Consider the following 26,262-nt stretch of genomic DNA (forward strand, 5'->3'; position numbering starts at 1 on the left):
CCCGCTGCACCGTACGTTCCTCAGTGCATTGTACGTTCCTCAGTGCTCCCGCTGCACCGTACGTTCCTCAGTGCATTGTACGTTCCTCAGTGCTCCCGTTGCACCGTACGTTCCTCAGTGCTCCCGTTGCACCGTACGTTCCTCGGTGCTCCCGGTGCACCGTACGTTCCTCGGTGCTCCCGGTGCACCGTACGTTCCTCGGTGCTCCCGGTGCACCGTACGTTCCTCGGTGCTCCCGGTGCACCGTACGTTCCTCGGTGCTCCCGGTGCACCGTACGTTCCTCGGTGCTCCCGGTGCACCGTACGTTCCTCGGTGCTCCCGGTGCACCGTACGTTCCTCGGTGCTCCCGGTACATTGTAAGTTACTCGGTGCTCTCGGTACATTGTACGTTCCTCGGTGCTCCCGGTACATTGTACGTTCCTCGGTGCTCCCGGTACACCGCATGTTCCTTGTTGCTCCTGGTACATAGTGATATATCCTGAATATTATTACATTACTGACCTCTCTAGTGACCTGCAGAACATCACTCTATCCCATCTACCCCCTGACAGATACATAGTGATATATCCTGCAGACTATTACATTACAGACCTTTCTAGTGATCTGCAGAACATTGCTCTGTCCCATCTAACCCCCTGACAGGTACATAGGGGCCTATTTATCAACTAATATTTGCGGCTAAATCCCCGAAAACACCCGTTTTCGGGGGTTAACTGCAAATATAAAGTTTCACCTAAATGTATTAAAGGGGGACCGCAGCAGGAATCTCCGATCCCTGCTGCGATCCTCCCTGCAGCGCCACCGGCCGCATCCCCCACAGGTTTCTATGGGGGATGCAAAGCTGCCCGATGTATCAATATCGGGCAGCCTGGCATCGCACCCCTGGGCTATCGCCATTCTGATATGGCGATAGCCCATTGTAGCCTATGGCTACACATCGCACTGCCCGAGCAGGTCACTGCGGAGGCACAACACAGAAGTGACAACACTGCCAACACATCACAGTGACAGGATTCCGGCACAATGCCCGCCCGTTCATTGCTTGTTGTCACAAGCGGGGAATAAGGAATGACAATGAATCGGGCCTGAAACCCGAAATGGATACTGATGGGGTGTGATCTGACCACCAGGATCTATCTCCCGTTATGGGTGTGGTGGTCCCCTATGAGGGAGAATAGCCCGTGAGTCGGGATCCTGACTGTCCTATCCGGGACCCATAGTGATGCCCTCTAGCACTTAGCAATGTGTATAAGGAACGATTACTAGTTACTATGCCGCAGCCAACACACCAATAGCCAGTGTCACAGCGACCTCTAGTGGCTGCAATATCACACTGCGGACAGGCAACCAGCACTGGTGGCATCACACAGACAATCCCCCATACGCACACACGCACGCACACACCCACAGACACACACGCACGCGTGTACACGCACGCACCCACAGACACACACACACGCAAGCGTCCGGTGTGATAACGGTGCATGCTTGCTGCCTCCTGCACCTACCGGTGTGATAACGGCATGCTCGCTGCCTCTTATACCTACCGGTGTGATAACGGCGTGTGCTCGCTGCCTCCTGCACCCGTGAGTGTGATAAGAGCGTGTGCTCACTGTCTGCTGCACCTACCGGTGTAATAAATGCGTGTGCTCGCTGCCTCTTATACCTACCGGTGTGATAACGGCGTGTGCTCGCTGCCTCTTATACCTACCGGTGTGATAACGGCGTGTGCTCGCTGCCTCTTATACCTACCGGTGTGATAACGGCGTGTGTTTGCTGCCTCCTGCGCCTGTCGGTGTGTTAACTGTGTGTGCTCGCTGCCTCCTGCGCCTGTCGGTGTGAAAACTGCGTGTGCTCGCTGCCTCCTGCACCTACCGGTGTGATAACGGCATGTGCTCGCTGCCTCCTGCACCTACCAGTGTGATAACGGCGTGTGCTCGCTGCCTCCTGCACCTACCGGTGTGATAACGGCATGTGCTCGCTGCCTCCTGCACCTACCAGTGTGATAACGGCGTGTGCTCGCTGCCTCCTGCACCTACCGGTGTGATAACGGCGTGTGCTCGCTGCCTCCTGCACCTACCAGTGTGATAACGGCGTGTGCTCGCTGCCTCCTGCACCTACCAGTGTGATAACGGCGTGTGCTCGCTGCCTCCTGCACCTACCAGTGTGATAACGGCGTGTGCTCGCTGCCTCCTGCACCTACCAGTGTGATAACGGCGTGTGCTCGCTGCCTCCTGCACCTACCGGTGTGATAACGGCGTGTGCTCGCTGCCTCCTGCACCTACCGGTGTGATAACGGCGTGTGCTCGCTGCCTCCTGCACCTACCGGTGTGATAACGGTGTGCTCGCTGCCTCCTGCACCTACCAGTGTGATAACGGCGTGTGCTCGCTGCCTCCTGCACCTACCGGTGTGATAACGGTGTGTGCTCGCTGCCTCCTGCACCTACCGGTGTGATAACGGTGTGCTCGCTGCCTCCTGCACCTACCGGTGTGATAACGGTGTGCTCGCTGCCTCCTGCACCTACCAGTGTGATAACGGCGTGTGCTCGCTGCCTCCTGCACCTACCGGTGTGATAACGGTGTGTGCTCGCTGCCTCCTGCACCTACCGGTGTGATAACGGCGTGTGCTCGCTGCCTCCTATACCTACCGGTGTGATAACGGCGTGTGCTCGCTGCCTCCTGCACCTACCGGTGTGATAACGGTGTGCTCGCTGCCTCCTGCACCTACCAGTGTGATAACGGCGTGTGCTCGCTGCCTCCTGCACCTACCGGTGTGATAACGGTGTGTGCTCGCTGCCTCCTGCACCTACCGGTGTGATAACGGCGTGTGCTCGCTGCCTCCTATACCTACCGGTGTGATAACGGCGTGTGCTCGCTGCCTCCTGCACCTACCGGTGTGATAACGGCGTGTGCTCGCTGCCTCCTGCACCTACCGGTGTGATAACGGCGTGTGCTCGCTGCCTCCTGCACCTACCGGTGTGATAACGGTGTGCTCGCTGCCTCCTATACCTACCGGTGTGATAACGGTGTGCTCGCTGCCTCCTGCACCTACCGGTGTGATAACGGTGTGCTCGCTGCCTCCTGCACCTACCAGTGTGATAACGGCGTGTGCTCGCTGCCTCCTATACCTACCGGTGTGATAACGGTGTGCTCGCTGCCTCCTGCACCTACCGGTGTGATAACAGTGTGCTCGCTGCCTCCTGCACCTACCGGTGTGATAACGGTGTGTGCTCGCTGCCTCCTGTACCTACCGGTGTGATAACGGCGTGTGCTCGCTGCCTCCTGCACCTACCGGTGTGATAACGGTGTGCTCGCTGCCTCCTATACCTACCGGTGTGATAACGGTGTGCTCGCTGCCTCCTATACCTACCAGTGTGATAACGGTGTGTGCTCGCTGCCTCCTGTGGGTATTATTAATACATGCTAATGTCATTTTCCCGCTCATCAGCTACTTGTACGCTGTCACTGTGTATATGAGGTATGTGCCTATGGATATTGTTAGCACACAGGGTGGGACTCGCCCATACCGGGGGGATTACGTGCCCACATACTACTAGCTGCATGGACTCCGGTTCCCACATCTGATACTGGGACGTTCTAGGATAACATGAGGTGATGCTCACGTGTGCTACAGACATGTGGTGGGAGGGCGAGCCGCAGACTATAAAGGGCCCATTTATCAAACTACAGTATTTCCACAAAACACTGTGTTCAAAGCTTTAACAAATCTAATGTGCAGCCCGTCCGACCTCCCGACCCCATGCGCACGGGGCCGAGCATCGGGTCGGATGCGATGTCTGCACATGCAATTTGGGCCGATTTCACTGCCCGATCCATCCGAATCGGGTGAAATCGGGCCCAAATCGCAGTGTATGGGGACCTTTAGTCACAAATCTGAAGTATCCGCTATATCACAGATCCCTCAATTCCCACGGTCAGCCTCGTCCCCTGGTCCCCGCAGCTACTGCCGCCTGAAAATGGCAGTAGTCCATTTTAGAACATCGCAGTATCACATACTAAAATGTCATCCAGGGGGTAATAACCTGCACAGATCCCATTGTACAGGTCACCTGTCATCAGCGTGCACTATAGCTCTGAGGGAGGAATACACAGTGCTGAGCCAGTGATGAGGATCGGGGGGTGGGGGGTGGAGGAGAGCCAGTGATGAGGATCGGGAGGGGGGGGGGAAGAGGAGACCCAGTGATGAGGATCGGGGGGTGGAGGAGACCCAGTGATGAGGATCGAGGGGTGGAGGAGAGACCCAGTGATGAGGATCGGAGGGGGGGGGGGGGGAGACCCAGTGATGAGGATTGGGGGTGGAGGAGACCCAGTGATGAGGATCGGAGGGGGGGGGGGGGCGGAGGAGACCCAGTGATGAGGATCGGAGGGGGGGGGGGGGCGAGAGCCAGTGATGAGGATCGGAGGGTGGGGGGTGGAGGAGAGCCAGTGATGAGGATCGGGGGGGGGGGGGGTGGAGGAGACCCAGTGATGAGGATCGGGAGGGGGGGGGGGAGAGGAGACCCAGTGATGAGGATCGGGGGGTGGAGGAGACCCAGTGATGAGGATCGAGGGGTGGAGGAGAGACCCAGTGATGAGGATCGGAGGGGGGGGGGGGGAGACCCAGTGATGAGGATTGGGGGTGGAGGAGACCCAGTGATGAGGATCGGAGGGGGGGGGCGGAGGAGACCCAGTGATGAGGATCGGAGGGGGGGCGAGAGCCAGTGATGAGGATCGGGGGGTGGAGGAGACCCAGTGATGAGGATCGGAGGGGGGGGGGGAGGAGACCCAGTGATGAGGATCGGAGGGGGGGGTAGGAGACCCAGTGATGAGGATCGGAGGGGGGGGGGGGGGCGATACCCAGTGATGAGGATCGGGGGGTGGAGGAGACCCAGTGATGAGGATCGGAGGGGGGGGGGTGGAGGAGACCCAGTGATGAGGATCGGAGGGGGGGTAGGAGACCCAGTGATGAGGATTGGAGGGGGGGTAGGAGACCCAGTGATGAGGATCGGGGGGTGGAGGAGACCCAGTGATGAGGATCGGAGGGGGGGGGGGTGAGAGCCAGTGATGAGGATCGGAGGGGGGGGTGGAGGAGACCCAGTGATGAGGATCGGGGGGTGGAGGAGACCCAGTGATGAGGATCGGAGGGGGGGGTAGGAGACCCAGTGATGAGGATCGGGGGGTGGAGGAGACCCAGTGATGAGGATCGGGGGGTGGAGGAGACCCAGTGATGAGGATCGGGGGGTGGAGGAGACCCAGTGATGAGGATCGGAGGGGGGGGGGGGGTGAGAGCCAGTGATGAGGATTAGGGTCGAGGAGAGCCAGTGATTAGGACCAGGATGGGTGGGGGGAGGTTGTGTCAGTGACAGGAGTCAGGATGAGAGGACCACTCTAGCATCAGTTATGAGGCTTTTATACATCACTATCCCGGTTGGGGGGAAGTTATACACCGCCATCAGAGCTGCCAGCACTGTCCATGACCTTGGACCTTAGTCTGTCCTTGGAGTAAGAGAGGAGTGACAGGGCCATCATGCAGCACTGACGTAACATGAGTGGTGACTGGGATATTATTGGTACATTAGCTGCAGTCAGATGACACATTGGGATAATGGGAAGGATACAATTCTCCAGCATCGTCACTGTTCCCATGGAAACGCTGATATTCCCAGCATCATATAGGAAGCTTCCTCTGCTCTTCAGCTTAATGCTTTCCATGTGCGACATCACTACACACGCAGAGCACGCATACACAGGACTACGCAACACAGTCCCAAATACAGAATAGACCAGAATGACCTCTGCCCCCCTATAGGACGCATTCATCCCGCGCCAACAGATGGGGCTTTTATTACGTACACTGCTGTTCTTTATTCGTTACACATACTGCAGATCCCAACTCCCAAAGTGACAGGTCAGACAGAGATCCCAGTAATATACTGAGCGCGCAGATTGTAAGCCAGGCGCTGACACCACCGGGAGATACCAGCACTCACAGGCCAGGCGCCGACACCACCGGGAGATACCAGCACTCACAGGCCAGGCGCTGACACCACGGCCGACATATCCGGGAGATACCAGCACTCACAGGATACACAATACCGAATCATCTGATGGGATCGATGGGTCGACACCACTAGGTTGACAGGCACCAAGGTCAACATGGGTGTAGGTTGACATGGGACAAGGTTGACAAGCATTAGGTCGACATGGACAATGTCGACAGTCAAAATGTCGACATGGGGTTTTCCACTGTTTTATGACCCGAATGTCGTCACTGTCGACATGTACACAGTTTGAAGTGCACCGCATTGCTCGCTTCCCTCTGCATGTTTCGGGCACAATATTTTATTCTCCCACCACATCCTAGTGGATGGTAGGGCATGATGTACCGCCGGTCAGTGCGTCGGCTTAAAAAACATGTCGACCGTTTGACTGTCAACATTGCCCATGTCGACCTAATGATCTGTCGACCTAGATCCAATAGATTGACCTTTGCGCTAATGGCCGCTGGTACGTACGGATGACCTTTCCATACAGAGTGTTACATGGACAACAGTAAAGAGGTTTCCAGTAAATCCCTCGAGCGCTGATTATTTCTCTCTCTTTTTCTCCTTATTTCTTAAGTATTTTACCCGCAGAAAAGGGAGAAAGAAATACAATGGTGCAGAACAGTTTTACATTTGCATAAAAAATGGCCATAAAAGTGTGTGAGACCAGCACATGCCTTGTAGTCGGAAAGTGGAGGTGGCAAAAGACTTGGTGGGTCTGGATCCTAGGAGCGACAGGGACGCCTGGGACCTCTTATTTACCATCTGCGCACATGTCTGCTCGTTTCTTTGTAGTCCACGCCAATTGGTGAGAGTCCACCTGGTCGGATTCAGTATTAAATCCCAGCGGTCGGGATCCCGGCGTTCAGAATCCCGACAGCCAAAATCCCGACAAGGGCGGGGACGTGGATCGCCCCCCCTTGCGGGCTCACTGCGCTCGCCACGCAGCGGGCCCGGTGCCTCGCTACGCTCGGCACACTAATTTATTCTCCCTCCAGGGGTGTCGTGGACACCCCAGGAGGGAGAATGTGTCGGGATTTCGGCGGTCGGGATTCCGGCGTCGGGATTCTGAACGCCGGGATCCCGACCGCCGGGATTTTAACTGCATCCCCACCTGGTCATACTTGTCTTTTATGCACATTTACTTTTTACCATATCTACTTTTCTTCTCTCCTATGGTAAAACGACCAATGGATGATAACTGACCAAACGGTGATGTTACCGCGCCCCCTGGAGAGCGTTATTGTCTACACCCATGTCGTCCTAAAGGTGTCAACCCAATGCTTGTCGAGCTAGTTGCTGTATCCCACTGACACTCTCCCTTACGCCTCCTGGTGGTCAGTACGATCGCCACCCTGAGAAATTCCCAAGCAGACATGCTCAGTAATATGCAGAACATTTTGTCATTGACCCAAGAGCTTACAGTCCAGGTGTGGACATGTGTACATTATACCTCCATGTGCTTCCCATAGTTGATACAGTATCTACTGAGAAAATAAAAGGTGCTGCCTGATCTATGCGGCCTCCGCTTCCGCTACGGAACTTACATAGCATACAGCGAGCTGCGGGGGTTATTCTTGGGGTCCACGCCACCATCCTTTACCTTCAGTAATGTTGTGGTGAGCAAAGCGCTGGGAGCAAAGAAAGCCTACGAGGGGCCAATTACAATTCACGTAGCGGCGAGCGGAACTGGTGTAAGTGGTGGCGGCAAAGATTACAAAGTACCAAACACAATTCTACCTCAAAGCCCTTTCTCCATACAGCGGACCCTATGGACAACGATACTACAGCTCACCTGGAGACAACGGACCCTATGGACAACGATACTATAGATCACCTGGAGACAGCGGACTCTATGGACAACGATACTACAGCTCACCTGGAGACAGCGGACCCTATGGACAACGATACTATAGATCACCTGGAGACAGCGGACTCTATGGACAACGATACTACAGCTCACCTGGAGACAGCGGACCCTATGGACAACGATACTATAGATCACCTGGAGACAACGGACCCTATGGACAACGATACTACAGCTCACCTGGAGACACCGGACCCTATGGACAACGATACTACAGCTCACCTGGAGACAACGGACCCTATGGACAACGATACTACAGATCACCTGAAGACAGCGGACCCTATGGACAACGGTACTACAGCTCATCTGGAGACAGCGGACCCTATGGACAACAATACTACAGCTCACCTGGAGACAGCGGACCCTATGGACATCGATACTACAGCTCACCTGGAGACAACGGACCCTATGGACAACGATACTACAGCTCACCTGGAGACAACGGACCCTATGGACAACGATACTACAGCTCACCGGGAGACAGCGGACCCTATGGACAAGGATACTATAGATCACCTGGAGACAGCGGACCCTATGGACAAGGATACTACAGCTCACCTGGAGACAGCGGACCCTATGGACAAGGATACTATAGATCACCTGGAGACAGCGGACCCTATGGACAACGATACTACAGCTCACCTGGAGACAGCGGACCCTATGGACAACGATACTACAGCTCACCTGGAGATAGCGGACCCTATGGACAACGATACGACAGATCACCTGGAGACAGCGGACCCTATGGACATCGATACTACAGATCACCTGGAGACAGCGGACCCTATGGACATCGATACTACAGATCACCTGGAGACAGCGGACCTATGGACAACGATACTACAGATCACCTGGAGACAGCGGACCCTATGGACAACGATACTACAGATCACCTGGAGACAGCGGACCCTATGGACATCGATACTACAGATCACCTGGAGACAGCGGACCCTATGGACAACAATACTATAGATCATCTGGAGACAGCGGACCCTATGGACAACGATACTACAGATCACCTGGAGACAGCGGACCCTATGGACAACGATACTACAGATCACCTGGAGACAGCGGACCCTATGGACAACAATACTACAGATCACCTGGAGACAGCGGACCCTATGGACATCGATACTACAGATCACCTGGAGACAGCGGACCCTATGGACAACGATACTACAGATCACCTGGAGACAGCGGACCCTATGGGCATCGATACTACAAATCACCTGGAGACAGCGGACCCTATGGACAACAATACTATAGATCATCTGGAGACAGTGGGGAAAGTACTCTGCAGAAGGGATTTTAATAAGTCTCCTGTACAGCATTAAATGTCTGTACTTGTGTTAAAAGCATTGTGGCCCTGGGCAAAGTAATGCACTGGGGCCCCTATACACGCATTGGCCAGCAGCTCACACTGAGGAGCATGCTCACAATGAAAGCTGTTACAGTGCACAGAATGGTCTGGTAATATCTTCTCCCCAACAGGAGGACCTTCAGTAATATATGGACGACACAAGACTTCACTGCAATCAGTCATAGACCTACTGGAATGCAAATATGCAAATATACAGGGAAGACCTGAGTACCTGGGAAACGGAGGACGCAGGAACACGTCCGCACCAGTAATGAGGTATGCACCAGGTACTTCCCTGTCCACCAGGAGTCACACCCAGGGAAACTCACTTCAGGAGGAGAAAGGTTTGGGATCTTTCAGTGACAGTCTATCCAGTTGGGGAGATCTGTGAGATTGCTCCCCTTCTGAGCGCAGTTCTCCCCTTTTGAGCGCAGTTCTCCCTACGTCTTACATTCACCTCACTCTTTCTTTCAAAAGATTCTTAATACACTATTCCCATTATACATACTCACCGGTTGTGTGCCTCCTAAACACTGCCATCTGTTGGCGGTGAATGAAACTACATCTCTTTCTCCCACATGCACAAACACAGAGGTAATCACAAGGTATCAGGGCCCCCTCACTTGCCAATGGGGGGGGGGGGCAAGCTTCCCAGATGGTGCCCAGTGTCCCCCCCCCCCCCCCCCCAGTGCTTCCCCACCGTCCGTGGGAGCGAATTGCATCTTTGTAGACCTGCCCCAAGCTGTGCAATGCCTGAAATACCGGCATTGCATGGTGGAGGGTGTGGCCACAAGGATGCAATCATTGCCCCACTCTGGATGATCCGCCGCCCACCCCTTCAGTGGCCCCACCCCGCCTGACTCACAGAACTTGCTGCCCTCTCCGGGAGACACTACAGAGCATATAGGGGTCATCCAATTAACTCGAAGGGTGCGAGTTGCTGTTTGGGTGCCATTTTAATGCTGAAAACTGCACCCAAATGACCCCCACCTCGCACTCTTCGCAGGGCCAAATTCACTGAAAATTGCTCGTACCCCTATGTAGTTGCGAATTCGGCCAGCCGTAAAGTGCACCCAGTGTTGTGATGATACGCAATTCGCAAATCATCCGCACCCTTCCGGGTTATCAGGATTGACCCCATAGAATATAACACCTGGCACCTTGGCGGAACAATGATTATACTTACATATTACATACCTCCCAACACGACCCTCTCCAGGAGGGACACAATGCCCTGTGCTGTATAGGGGCGTCCTGTGCTGTATATAGGGGGCGCCCTGTGCTGTATATAGTGGGCGCCCTGTGCTGTATATAGGGGGCGCCCTGTGCTCTATATAGGGGGCGCCCTGTGCTCTATATAGGGGGCGCCCTGTGCTCTATATAGGGGGCGCCCTGTGCTCTATATAGGGGGCGCCCTGTGCTCTATATGTAGGGGGCGCCCTGTGCTCTATATGGAGGGTGCCCTGTGCTGTATGTAGGGGGCGCTCTGTGCTGTATATGGAGGGTGACACAATACCTCCCAACACAACCAGGAGGGACACAATGCTCTGTGCTGTATATTGGGGGTGCTCTGTGCTGTATATAGGGGGTGCTCTGTGCCGTATATATAGGGGGCACCCTGTGCTGTATATAGGGGTTACTCTGTGCTGTGTGGAAACACCTTTCTTTTCAATTACCCTGTTTATAACAGGTGAGGTCCTGTATTAGGGGAGCGCAAGAACAGACCATTGCATCTAGGGTGACCAACTCATCCCTTTAATCCGAGAGACATATTAATTACACAGGTTCTGTGGCTGGCTTTCATCTGGTTTTAAACTGCCACAGAACCTGTGTAATTAATATGTGTCCCGGATTAAAGGGATGAGTTGGTCACCCTTATTGCATCCCTCCTGGAGAGGTCATGTTGGGTATGCATTGAGATATATATATATATATATATATATACACACACACACACACACACACACACATCAGTGACGTGCGGTGAGGTTAGTGACAGGTGAGGCAGGCGCTTTTGCGAAATGAGTCCTGCCAGTGCTGTAACTAGACATTTTGGTGCCCTGTGCCAGAAAAGGAATTTGTGCGCCCCTATACTGAAAACCAGAAGGCATGTGGCTTCATGGAAAAGGGGCGTGGTCACATAATGCTACCAATAACACCACAATGCCCCTCATACATTATGCCGTACACTGTAATGTCCATATTACATTATGCCGCACACTGTATCACAGTGGTTCCCAAATTGTGTGCCATGGCACCCTGGGGTGCCTCAGGACACTTTGCAGGGGTGCCTTGGGTTGGTGGTCAAGGACTTAAATTATTTATGGTAATTTTAATAGATAAAACCAGTACTTGAAGCTGTCAATCATAAAACAAGTGGACAAACAGAAGTGAAGCCTGCCCATCACCACATGACATATCCTAATAGTGACATCAACTCAATTTACTTCATTTAAGATTTTTCTAACATATTTTTTAAATAAGAAACTCTTGGCCATGTGGTGCCATGAGAAAAGTCCTGATATCCTAGGGCACCGTGATTCAAAAAAGTTTAGGAACCACTGCCATATGGTGCCCATGTTGCATTATACCACACACCATAATGCCCATATCCCTTATAATGCCCATGTTGCATTATACCGCACACCATAATGCCACATATGCCGTATATATACATACACACACACAATTTTGAATATACACCCCCCCACACACACACACACACACACACACACACACACACACACACAAATACCTCATACACTTTATGCCTATCATTTATCATTTTCCCACAACAAAATACTTTACAGTATATACATCACCCTTCCCCTGCCCATATATCTTTACCATTTTTAGGATTGAATGTGGCTGGGGATGTTCCTCCAGATGGTTTCCTGGCATCAGTGGTTCTCACAAAGTGAGGTGTAGGAAGGCTTGGGGCGGGAGCTGGCCGAGGTTAGGCAGTCAGCCGGGGAGAGCTGTACGGCTGCTGCATGAGTATGTCCGGTCAGCTCCCTCACCTCCCTGCCAACAGCCATGACAAAGGCTGCAGGCGCGTGGAGCCCGGTCACCCTGGCTGCTGGTACTTGTAGGTAGCGGGAGGAGCCAAAGCTCAGTAGGAGCACAGTATGCAGGGACAAATGGGGAAGGGTGGGCGCTGCAGGCTGACATATAACCATACTTGCCTACCTGACCCTCTACATGCGGGAGAAAATGCTCTGTTTCTGGACTTCCCCGGTAATGTAGGATTGCCAGCACCTGTGGTGACACCTTTCTTATCAGTTACCTAGCTCCCCACAGGTGCTGGCAATCATACATTATCCATACCTCCCAGCATGCCCCTCTCCAGGACACAATGCTCTGCTCCTGGGCTTCCCTGGTAATGTATGATTGCCATCACCTGTGGTGACACCTTTCTTATCAGTTACCTAGCTCCCCACAGGTGCTGGCAATCATACATTATCCATACCTCCCAGCATGCCCCTCTCCAGGAGGACACAATGCTCTGTTCCTGGGCTCCCCTGGTAATGTAGGATTGCCAGCACCTGTGGTGACACCTTTCTTATCAGTTACCTAGCTCCCCACAGGTGCTGGCAATCATACATTATCCATACCTCCCAGCATGCCCCTCTCCAGGAGGACACAATGCTCTGTTCCTGGGCTTCCCTGGGAATGTATGATTGCCAGCACCTGTGGTGACACCTTTCTTATCAGTTACCTAGCTCCCCACAGGTGCGGGCAATCCTACATTATCCATATCTCCCAGCATGCCCCTCTCCAGGAGGACACAATGCTCTGTTCCTGGGCTTCCCTGGTAATGTATGACTGCCAGCAACTGTGGTGAAACACCTTTACCTAGCTCCCCACAGGTGCTGGCAATCATCTGTGACTGACCTCCTGGAGAGGGGCATGCTGGGAGCCTCCCACACAGCGTCTAACCACATAGATTATAAAAAAAAATCCAAGAAGATATTTATTTCGCAGCATACTGTATGTGATATAAATATCTTTGTTTTTTATAATTTATGATAGGGGAGGCTCTGTCTCCCTTGACCTCACGTCCTTGATGTACATATTGCACATCCATCGTGGCCCAGAGAGCCTTCACAGATTCAAGGGAGAAAATATATAGTTTCTCCAATCCGTCCCCAAAATATACCCACAAGAAAATGGCCGCTGCATCGCTGAACATGTGACGCAATCCAGATGCGCTCCACCAACAGAAAACACCAGGATGCACACAACCATGGTAACCAGCAACCGGAAGTGGGGCGGAGAAGACGCGCATGCGCAGAAGGGAGCCGCAGACACAGGAAGTGTGGCGGAAATGTTGCACGATAGTTTGTGGACGTCTTTTGTACTCATCCGTAATCGTTTATGATGTGTGTAATTGTCCTCTGCGTTATCCTCTATTGCTACAGACCCGCAGATGAATATTTTATTAATGGTTCACATTAATAACATTTAATTCAAATCACATCATCCACCTCATTAATGATAAATACCACCACATTATAACCCAGCAATCACAGCCCCAGGTGTGGGCTGCTGTAGTCTCCCTGTATATAGCAGTGATGTAGCCGTCTGCCTGTGTCCCTCTGCTGCACTCAGCTGCCTACAGGATGTACTGTGCCGCCGTCTGTACTGTGCGCGTGCGCCCTGGCCTGTTGGTCAGCCGCCTGCACTGCAGCCCGGCAGCGAAGCACAGCACAGCCTGTAGGCGGCCGAGCTCGGCAGTGGGACTACATATACAAGAACAGGCGGACTGTGCAGCACAATTGTGTCCATTATTAATTACTGTGTGCAGCACGGCTTTTCACCGCCCGGCAAGAGCCGGAGCGTGTGAAAGAGCTCTTACATCATAGTTCCCTCCCCTCCTGCATTCTGCAGGAGACTCCCTGACATAGCAGCAATCTCCCTCTCTCCCTCATTAGTCTACCAATCTCCCTCATGTCACCTAGCCCACATTACACTCTTACATCATAGTTCCCTCCCCTCCTGCATTCTGCAGGAGACTTCCTGACATAGCAGCAATCTCCCTCTCTCCCTCATTAGTCTAGCAATCTCCCTCATGTCACCCAGCCCACATTACACTGTTACATTATAGTTACCTCCCCTCCTGCATTCTGCAGGAGATTCCCTGATATAGCAGCAATCTCCCTCTCTCCCTCATTAGTCTAGCAATCTCCCTCATGTCACCCAGCCCACATTACACTGTTACACCATAGTTGCCTACCCTCCTGCATTCTGCAGGAGATTCCCTGATATAGCTGAAATCTCCATATCTCTCTCATTAGTCTAGCAATCTCCCTCATGTCACCTAGCCCACATTACACTCTTACATCATAGTTACCCCCCCTCCTGCATTCTGCAGGAGACTCCCTGACATAGCAGCAATCTCCCTCTCTCCCTCATTAGTCTAGCAATCTCCCTCATGTCACCTAGCCCACATTACACTGTTACATCATAGTTACCTCCCCTGCTGCATTCTGCAGGAGACTCCTTGACATAGCAGCAATCTCCCTCTCTCCCTCATTAGTCTAGCAATCTCCCTCATGTCACCTAGCCCACATTACACTGTTACACCATAGTTACCTCCCCCCTGCATTCTGCAGGAGACTCCCTGACATAGCAGCAATCTCCCTCTCTCCCTCATTAGTCTAGCAATCTCCCTCATGTCACCTAGCCCACATTACACTGTTACATCATAGTTACCTCCCCTCCTGCATTCTGCAGGAGACTCGCTGACATAGCAGCAATCTCCCTCTCTCCCTCATTAGTCTAGCAATCTCCCTCATGTCACCCAGCCCACATTACACTGTTACACCATAGTTGCCTACCCTCCTGCATTCTGCAGGAGATTCCCTGATATAGCTGAAATCTCCATATCTCTCTCATTAGTCTAGCAATCTCCCTCATGTCACCTAGCCCACATTACACTGTTACATCATAGTTACCTCCCTCTCCTGCATTCTGCAGGAGACTCCCTGAAATAACAGCAATCTCCCTCTCTCCCTCATTAGTCTAACAATCTCCCTCATGTCACCTAGCCCACATTACACTCTTACATCATAGTTACCCCCCCTCCTGCATTCTGCAGGAGACTCCCTGACATAGCAGCAATCTCCCTCTCTCCCTCATTAGTCTAGCAATCTCCCTCATGTCACCTAGCCCACATTACACTGTTACATCATAGTTACCTCCCCTCCTGCATTCTGCAGGAGACTCCCTGACATAGCAGCAATCTCCCTCTCTCCCTCATTAGTCTAACAATATCCCTCATGCCACCTAGCCCACATTACACTGTTACATCATAGTTACCTCACCTCCTGCATTCTGCAGGAGACTCCCTGACATAGCAGCAATCTCCCTCTCTCCCTCATTAGTCTAACAGTCTCCCTCATGTCACCTAGCCCACATTACACTGTTACATCATAGTTACCTCCCCTGCTGCATTCTGCAGGAGACTCCTTGACATAGCAGCAATCTCCCTCTCTCCCTCATTAGTCTAGCAATCTCCCTCATGTCACCTTGCCCACATTACACTGTTACATCATAGTTACCTCCCCTCCTGCATTCTGCAGGAGACTCCCTGACATAGCAGCAATCTCCCTCTCTCCCTCATTAGTCTAGCAATCTCCCTCATGTCACCGAGCCCACATTACACTGTTACACCATAGTTACCTCCCCTCCTGCATTCTGCAGGAGACTCCCTGACATAGCAGCAATCTCCCTCTCTCCCTCATTAGTCTAGCAATCTCCCTCATGTCACCTAGCCCACATTACACTGTTACATCATAGTTACCTCCCCTGCTGCATTCTGCAGGAGTCTCCTTGACATAGCAGCAATCTCCCTCTCTCCCTCATTAGTCTAGCAATCTCCCTCATGTCACCTAGCCCACATTACACTGTTACATCATAGTTACATACCCTCTTGCATTCTGCAGGAGACTCTCTAACATTACATGCACATGGGCAGTATGACTGGTGAGTCCCTGAGCGCCCATACACGTGTGTATAACAGCATTACATGCACATGGGCAGTATGACTGACGAGTCCCTGAGCGCCCATACACGTGTGTATAGCAGCATTACATGCACATGGGCAGTATGACTGGCGAGTCCCTGAGCACCCATACACGTATGTATAGCAGCATTACATGCACATGGGCAGTATGACTGGTGAGTCCCTGAGCGCCCATACACGTGTGTATAACAGCATTACATGCACATGGGCAGTATGACTGGCGAGTCCCTGAGCTTCCATACACGTATGTATAGCAGCGTTACAGGCACTCGGGCAGTATGACTGGTGAGTCCCTGAGCGCCCATACACGTATGTATAGCAGCGTTACAGGCACATGGGCAGTATGACTGGCGAGTCCCTGAGCGCCCATACACGTGTGTATAGCAGCGTTACAAGCACATGGGCAGTATGACAGGCGAGTCACCCGGGAAACCTTGTCAATCATCTTGCGAACGACTTGCCTGTAGAGTACAGTAAGTTGCAGGATTTCATACTCCAGGCCGGACACGTGCAGTGTATCGATAAACATCTGATGGGTAACAGCGCTGAGAATTGGTCTTTTTATACACTGGATACTGTATGGAATACAGTACTAATATGGAACAGTACAGGTGGAGCCCCTCTAATTCAGGCAGGGGCTGATGCTGGAAGGAGCACCCGCCAGCCGCCAGAAGGGGATGCGTGCTCACGAGATGCACCCACATCTTCTTCAACCGGAGCTCCCCCCGGGTCCCCGCCACCTTGTCACCCTCCCCCACGCCGTAGGTGCAAAAATTTTCAACATAATGCCGATTACATGTCACACACTCATTACATAGTATACCACATGCCATAATGCCCATTACACATTATGCCCATTACTCGTTATGCCAGGACTGACATTTTTGTAAAGTAAAACATTTTCAACATAATGCCGATTACATGTCACACACCCATTACATAGTATACCACATGTAATATTGCCCATTAAACGTTATACCAAGCATTGTACGGCCCATTACATGTTATAGCAAACACCGTTATGCCCATTAAACATATGCCACACACCGTTATGCCCATTATAGATATGCCACACACAGAGTTGCTCATTATACAAATGCCACACACAGATGCCCATTAGATATGCCATACACCATTATACATATGCCACAGAGATGATGACCATAGACCATTACAGACATGCCACAACCCATGATGCCCATTATGCATATGCCACACATTGGCCCTTATTCTGATTGATGCGTACTTTTCCGCATACTTTCGGATAGCGTCTTTACGGCGTCTGCGCATGCGTGGAGAACGCCACGCGCATGTGCCACGCATTGACTCCGTACCTGTTCGTGCAAATCCCGTACAAAACTGTGCCCCGCAATCAGTCTTGAAATATGGGCGTATTATGGGCGTCATGCGGAATGAGACATGGGCGTAGTTTCAAAGTGGGAAAAACTGGGAGGAAACATGGGCGGACACGGGGGAGTACACTTATGTTGGGGGGCGTGCATTCGGATAGCACTCCGAATGCACGCGACCAAAACCGATAGAAATGTGCGGTGTCCATAAGTCAAGTATTGCTTTGCGGAAACCACTCGGTCTTGCGGTAGCCGAACGGAACGCCTAATGACTACAAGCATTAACACCTGAACCCAATACAATCGACTCCTTTACTCATTACTCACTAATAGGACGCTTGTCAGTGCTTTAATTGAAACCATTGCACTTCAATTGCTGTAAGGGTTAATGTGTGCAATGCATGTGTTAGGCATGCTTGTAAGGATATATTGGCATCTAATTGATTCCAATTCCAAACAGGCATTTTTGTATGAGGATAGGTAATTGAATAAGTGGGTCATGTGATGTATTGCAGAATAGACATAATAGTTTGTAGTTTGGCGTAAATACACCGCTTCCGTGCGGAAGCACCGCTTGCCATCCGTTTGGATGCGGGATTCCCGTGCATACTCTGTAATACCGTGCAGAATCGGAGTGTTTCTCCCGCACACGTATGGTTTGTATTTCGTCCGTAAACACGCCCTGTTCTTAAAGAGTGAGTCCGTCCGAATGCGGAGGACACGTGGGCGTTTCTACGGACGATGGCCGCACGCGGCAGCACACCGTGGCGTGCGGACCGCACCGTAAGAATTCGGGAATATCCGCACCGATCAGAATAAGGGCCATTGTGATTTTATATTGCAAAAATAAAATGGAAAGTGTGCAGGATTATCAGCAGAGCCAGGACCTTGAACTACAAGCAGCACTTGCACCTCTTGCCTGTGCGCGTCTCCAGACGAGGAGCCAGTGGGGCCCGGGAGCGCTGTATTTGATCCATCAGGCAGTGGGGGGTGGCACCCTTGTAGCTTTTAGTGGGCAGGATGCTCTGCTGCAAAAGTCAATGACCGCACACCAATGAAAGGGGTGTGTGGAGCGGCGCCAGCGCCTCTATTAAAATATTTTTTTGGGGGGGGGAGTACAGGAGCATTGAGGGGCGCCGGGTGGGGGTCACTTCAATCTCCGGAAGAGATAGCCACAGCGCGGGACCTGCTGCCTCTCAGTCCTTACATTTCAAATCTCAAATAGGAGCTCGCGGTCCAGGCAACCAATCAGGGTGCAAGATTTGAAAGGCCAGCTCTGACAGGCAGGTCCCGCGCTGCGGCATCTTCTCTCTTCGCTTATTAGTCCCGACGCGTCTACTCCACCGGCAGCCTCACGCCCAGTAAGTGGCGGCGCAGTTCCCAGACAATGTATAGTCCGGGAACACCACCCGTCCGGACTCCGGACACCTGGCTTAATTACCGGACTGTCCGGAGTAATCCCGGACGGGTGGTAACCCTATATACCAGCTATTGTTGTCATAATTTAAGGCATTTGCCAAGAGGAGGGGGTTACTGTGCAACCAGAACCCTGAATTATGTGTACATTATACGTTGTAATATTGTGCATTACATTATACAGGGGTACTCAATCAGTCCGGTATTCAATTGCATCTGTTTTCAGTCATTTCAGGTCGAACACTGCATCGGCGAAAAAAACCCTAAAAACCAGTTGAAGCTGGACGCAGCCGTCCCCAATCCACACAGTCACCCTAAGAACAGCGTAGTCTGACATTTTTCCAACTAGTCGACATACTGTACACAGCATTAGATTGAATACACCGACAATGTAAATATAGTGTGTAACATAGCGTAATACGTTACAACGGGGCTAATTCACCACTGGTCGCATATTAGGTGAGCCCTGACACTGCGGTCGCAATCTAAGGACCAACGGTAGGCGGAGGACAGGGCGGTGATGCAGTGTTTTGGTGGACAGTCCAAGGACCATTTGTGGGGTGGGCTACAGTAGACGCGTGACATCACACACATCCGCTGTGAGACAAAACATGGGGGCTCAGTGCTGGTTTACACACCTAGGCTACCCTAAAGATGCAATCTCATTGTGTGGAGGAACCCAGCATGCAACAGCCCCCACATACTACTGTAAGGAGTTTGTAGCATTGTGTGACATCATGGTGTACATTATACAGTGTGACATCATGGTGTACATTGTACAGTGCGTGACATCATGGTGTACATTATACAGTGTGACATCATGGTGTACATTATACAGTGCGTGACATCATGGTGTACATTATACAGTGAGTGACATCATGGTGTACATTATACAGTGCGTGACATCATGGTGTGCATTATACAGTGAGTGACATCATGGTGTACATTATACAGTGTGTGTGTGTGTGTGACATCATGGTGTACATTATACAGTGTGTGACATCATGGTGTACATTATACAGTGTGTGACATCATGGTGTACATTATACAGTGCGTGACATCATGGTGTACATTATACAGTGTGTGACATCATGGTGTACATTATACAGTGAGTGACATCATGGAGTACATTATACAGTGAGTGACATCATGGTGTACATTATACAGTGTGTGACATCATGGTGTACATTATACAGTGTGTGTGTGTGATATCATGGTGTACATTATACAGTGTGTGACATCATGGTGTACATTATACAGTGTGTGACATCATGGTGTACATTATACAGTGAGTGACATCATGGTGTACATTATACAGTGTGTGTGTGACATCATGGTGTACATTATACAGTGCGTGACATCATGGTGTGCATTATACAGTGTGTGACATCATGGTGTACATTATACAGTGTGTGTGTGTGTGTGTGTGATATCATGGTGTACATTATACAGTGAGTGACATCATGGTGTGCATTATACAGTGTGTGACATCATGGTGTACATTATACAGTGTGTGTGTGTGTGTGTGTGTGTGTGTGTGTGTGTGTGTGATATCATGGTGTACATTATACAGTGTGTGACATCATGGTGTACATTATACAGTGCGTGACATCATGGTGTACATTATACAGTGTGTGACATCATGGTGTACATTATACAGTGCGTGACATCATGGTGTACATTATACAGTGAGTGACATCATGGTGTACATTATACAGTGTGTGTGTGTGTGTGTGTGTGTGTGTGTGATATCATGGTGTACATTATACAGTGTGTGACATCATGGTGTACATTATACAGTGCGTGACATCATGGTGTACATTATACAGTGTGTGACATCATGGTGTACATTATACAGTGCGTGACATCATGGTGTGCATTATACAGTGTGTGACATCATGGTGTACATTATACAGTGCGTGACATCATGGTGTACATTATACAGTGCGTGACATCATGGTGTACATTATACAGTGTGTGACATCATGGTGTACATTATACAGTGCGTGACATCATGGTGTACATTATACAGTGTGTGACATCATGGTGTACATTATACAGTGCGTGACATCATGGTGTACATTATACAGTGCGTGACATCATGGTGTGCATTATACAGTGTGTGACATCATGGTGTGCATTATACAGTGCGTGACATCATGGTGTACATTATACAGTGTGTGACATCATGGTGTACATTATACAGTGTGTGACATCATGGTGTACATTATACAGTGAGTGACATCATGGTGTACATTATACAGTGTGTGACATCATGGTGTACATTATACAGTGTGTGTGTGATATCATGGTGTACATTATACAGTGCGTGACATCATGGTGTACATTATACAGTGTGTGACATCATGGTGTACATTATACAGTGCGTGACATCATGGTGTACATTATACAGTGCGTGACATCATGGTGTACATTATACAGTGTGTGACATCATGGTGTACATTATACAGTGCGTGACATCATGGTGTACATTATACAGTGTGTGACATCATGGTGTACATTATACAGTGCGTGACATCATGGTGTACATTATACAGTGCGTGACATCATGGTGTGCATTATACAGTGTGTGACATCATGGTGTGCATTATACAGTGCGTGACATCATGGTGTACATTATACAGTGTGTGACATCATGGTGTACATTATACAGTGTGTGACATCATGGTGTACATTATACAGTGAGTGACATCATGGTGTACATTATACAGTGTGTGACATCATGGTGTACATTATACAGTGTGTGTGTGATATCATGGTGTACATTATACAGTGCGTGACATCATGGTGTACATTATACAGTGTGTGACATCATGGTGTACATTATACAGTGAGTGACATCATGGTGTACATTATACAGTGAGTGACATCATGGTGTACATTATACTGTGTGTGACATCATGGTGTACATTATACAATGTGTGACATCATGGTGTACATTATACAGTGCGTGACATCATGGTGTACATTATACAATGTGTGACATGGTGTACATTATACAGTGAGTGACATCATGGTGTACATTATACAATGAGTGACATCATGGTGTACATTATACAGTCAGTGACATCATGGTGTACATTATACAATGAGTGACATCATGGTGTATATTATACAGTGTGTGACATCATGGTGTACATTATACAGTAAGTGACATCATGGTGTACATTATACAGTGTGTGACATCATGGTGTACATTATACAGTGTGTGTGTGTGATATCATGGTGTACATTATACAGTGCGTGACATCATGGTGTACATTATACAGTGTGTGACATCATGGTGTACATTATACAGTGAGTGACATCATGGTGTACATTATACAGTGAGTGACATCATGGTGTACATTATACTGTGTGTGACATCATGGTGTACATTATACAGTGTGTGTGTGATATCATGGTGTACATTATACAGTGTGTGACATCATGGTGTACATTATACAGTGAGTGACATCATGGTGTACATTATACAATGAGTGACATCATGGTGTACATTATACAGTGAGTGACATCATGGTGTACATTATACAGTGTGTGACATCATGGTGTACATTATACAGTGTGTGACATCATGGTGTACATAATACAGTGTGTGACATCATGGTGTACATTATACAGTGTGTGACATCATAGTGTACATTATACAGTGTGTGACATCATGGTGTACATTAAACAGTGAGTGACTAGTGACATCATGGTGTACATTATACAATGTGTGACATCATGGAGTACATTATACAATGTGTGATATCATGGTGTACATTATACAGTGTGTGTGTGTGTGTGTGTGTGTGTGTGTGTGTGTGTGTGTGTGTGTGTGTGTGTGTGTGTGTGTGACATCATGGTGTACATTATACAGTGGGTGACATCATGGAGTACATTATACAGTGAGTGACATCATGGTGTACATTATACAGTGGGTGACATCATGGAGTACATTATACAGTGTGTGACATCATGGTGTACATTATACAGTGTGTGACATCATGGTGTACATTATACAGTGTGTGACATCATGGTGTACATTATACAGTGTGTGTGTGTGTGTGTGTGTGTGTGTGTGTGTGTGTGTGTGACATCATGGTGTACATTATACAATGTGTGACATCATGGTGTACATTATACAGTGTGTGACATCATGGTGTACATTATACAGTGTGTGACATCATGGTGTACATTATACAGTGAGTGACATCATGGTGTACATTATACAGTGAGTGACATCATGGTGTACATTATACTGTGTGTGACATCATGGTGTACATTATACAGTGTGTGTGTGTGATATCATGGTGTACATTATACAGTGTGTGACATCATGGTGTACATTATACAGTGAGTGACATCATGGTGTACATTATACAGTGTGTGTGTGTGTGTGATATCATGGTGTACATTATACAGTGTGTGACATCATGGTGTACATTATACAGTGAGTGACATCATGGTGTACATTATACAATGAGTGACATCATGGTGTACATTATACAGTGAGTGACATCATGGTGTACATTATACAGTGTGTGACATCATGGTGTACATTATACAGTGTGTGACATCATGGTGTACATTATACAGTGTGTGACATAATGGTGTACATTATACAGTGTGTGACATCATGGTGTACATTATACAGTGTGTGACATCATAATGTACATTATACAGTGTGTGACATCATGGTGTACATTAAACAGTGAGTGACTAGTGACATCATGGTGTACATTATACAATGTGTGACATCATGGAGTACATTATACAATGTGTGATATCATGGTGTACATTATACAGTGTGTGTGTGTGTGTGTGTGTGTGTGTGTGTGTGACATCATGGTGTACATTATACAGTGGGTGACATCATGGTGTACATTATACAGTGGGTGACATCATGGAGTACATTATACAGTGTGTGACATCATGGTGTACATTATACAGTGTGTGACATCATGGTGTACATTATACAATGTGTGACATCATGGTGTACATTATACAGTGTGTGACATCATGGTGTACATTATACAGTGTGTGACATCATGGTGTACATTATACAGTGTGTGACATCATGGTGTACATTATACAGTGTGTGACATCATGGTGTACATTATACAGTGTGTGACATCATAGTGTACATTATACAGTGTGTGACATCATGGTGTACATTAAACAGTGAGTGACTAGTGACATCATGGTGTACATTATACAATGTGTGACATCATGGAGTACATTATACAATGTGTGATATCATGGTGTACATTATACAGTGTGTGTGTGTGTGTGTGTGTGTGTGTGTGTGTGTGTGTGTGTGTGTGTGTGTGACATCATGGTGTACATTATACAGTGGGTGACATCATGGAGTACATTATACAGTGAGTGACATCATGGTGTACATTATACAGTGTGTGACATCATGGTGTACATTATACAGTGTGTGACATCATGGTGTACATTATACAGTGTGTGACATCATGGTGTACATTATACAGTGTGTGACATCATGGTGTACATTATACAGTGTGTGACATCATGGTGTACATTATACAGTGTGTGTGTGTGTGTGTGTGTGTGTGTGTGTGTGTGTGTGTGTGTGTGTGTGTGTGACATCATGGTGTACATTATACAATGTGTGACATCATGGTGCACATTATACAGTGTGTGACATCATGGTGTACATTATACAGTGTGTGACATCATGGTGTACATTATACAGTGAGTGACATCATGGTGTACATTATACAGTGAGTGACATCATGGTGTACATTATACTGTGTGTGACATCATGGTGTACATTATACAGTGTGTGTGTGTGTGTGTGATATCATGGTGTACATTATACAGTGTGTGACATCATGGTGTACATTATACAGTGAGTGACATCATGGTGTACATTATACAGTGTGTGACATCATGGTGTACATTATACAGTGAGTGACATCATGGTGTACATTATACTGTGTGTGACATCATGGTGTACATTATACAGTGTGTGTGTGATATCATGGTGTACATTATACAGTGTGTGACATCATGGTGTACATTATACAGTGAGTGACATCATGGTGTACATTATACAGTGAGTGACATCATGGTGTACATTATACAGTGAGTGACATCATGGTGTACATTATACAGTGTGTGACATCATGGTGTACATTATACAGTGTGTGACATCATGGTGTACATTATACAGTGTGTGACATCATGGTGTACATTATACAATGTGTGACATCATGGTGTACATTATACAGTGTGTGACATCATAGTGTACATTATACAGTGTGTGACATCATGGTGTACATTAAACAGTGAGTGACTAGTGACATCATGGTGTACATTATACAATGTGTGACATCATGGAGTACATTATACAATGTGTGATATCATGGTGTACATTATACAGTGTGTGTGTGTGTGTGTGTGTGTGTGTGTGTGTGTGTGTGTGTGTGTGTTTGTGTGTGTGACATCATGGTGTACATTATACAGTGGGTGACATCATGGAGTACATTATACAGTGAGTGACATCATGGTGTACATTATACAGTGGGTGACATCATGGAGTACATTATACAGTGAGTGACATCATGGTGTACATTATACAGTGTGTGACATCATGGTGTACATTATACAGTGTGTGACATCATGGTGTACATTATATAGTGAGTAATTATAGTATACTAGGTTATACAGTGAGATATTGCAGTATATAATGCACCCTCACCTTCCTCTCTCCAGGGCCATGTACCAGGCTGGTGCTCTCGTTAGCAGCGGCTTTGGCAGCAGTCTCCTTCTCCTCAGGCTGCATGATGGGCAGAATCCGCCTGTGTCTCCCTGACAGCGTCCTCTCTCCTCTACTCCTGGTCCTTCCTTCTCTCCTCCCCCTGTCTCATGCTCGGCTTTCCCAGTTACATCCCTCCTCCTTCCCGGAGATAATTCTCCTCCCCATCCTGTGATATTCCTGTGCATCGGCCCTCTCCCTGTAATACACATGTGCACCTGCCCCCTCCCTGTAATACACCTGTGCATCTGCCCCCTCCCTGTAATACACCTGTGCACCTGCCCCCTCCCTATAATACACCTGCGCATCTGCCCCCTCCCTGTAATACGCCTGCGCAACTGCCCCCTCCCTGTAATACACCTGTGCACCTTCCCCCTCCCTGTAATACGCCTGCGCATCTGCCCC

At 49.3% G+C, this 26,262-nt stretch overlaps 1 protein-coding gene across 1 annotated transcript in view; it reads right to left on the reverse strand.

Annotated features, from left to right (window-relative positions):
* The window catches only part of LOC146041916 (solute carrier family 2, facilitated glucose transporter member 1-like), a 176,803-nt gene extending 150,845 nt beyond the window's left edge, over positions 1-25,958 (reverse strand). The window contains exon 1 of the mRNA XM_083161772.1: positions 25,801-25,958. Within this exon, the coding sequence (XP_083017898.1) occupies positions 25,801-25,884 (84 nt within the window). The 5' untranslated portion in view covers positions 25,885-25,958. The remainder of the gene's footprint in view (positions 1-25,800) is intronic.
* Positions 25,959-26,262: the final 304 nt, after the last annotated feature.

The sequence above is a fragment of the Crinia signifera genome, chromosome 19 (assembly GCF_055691185.1).
Source record: "Crinia signifera chromosome 19, ASM5569118v1, whole genome shotgun sequence".
NCBI lineage: Eukaryota > Metazoa > Chordata > Amphibia > Anura > Myobatrachidae > Crinia > Crinia signifera.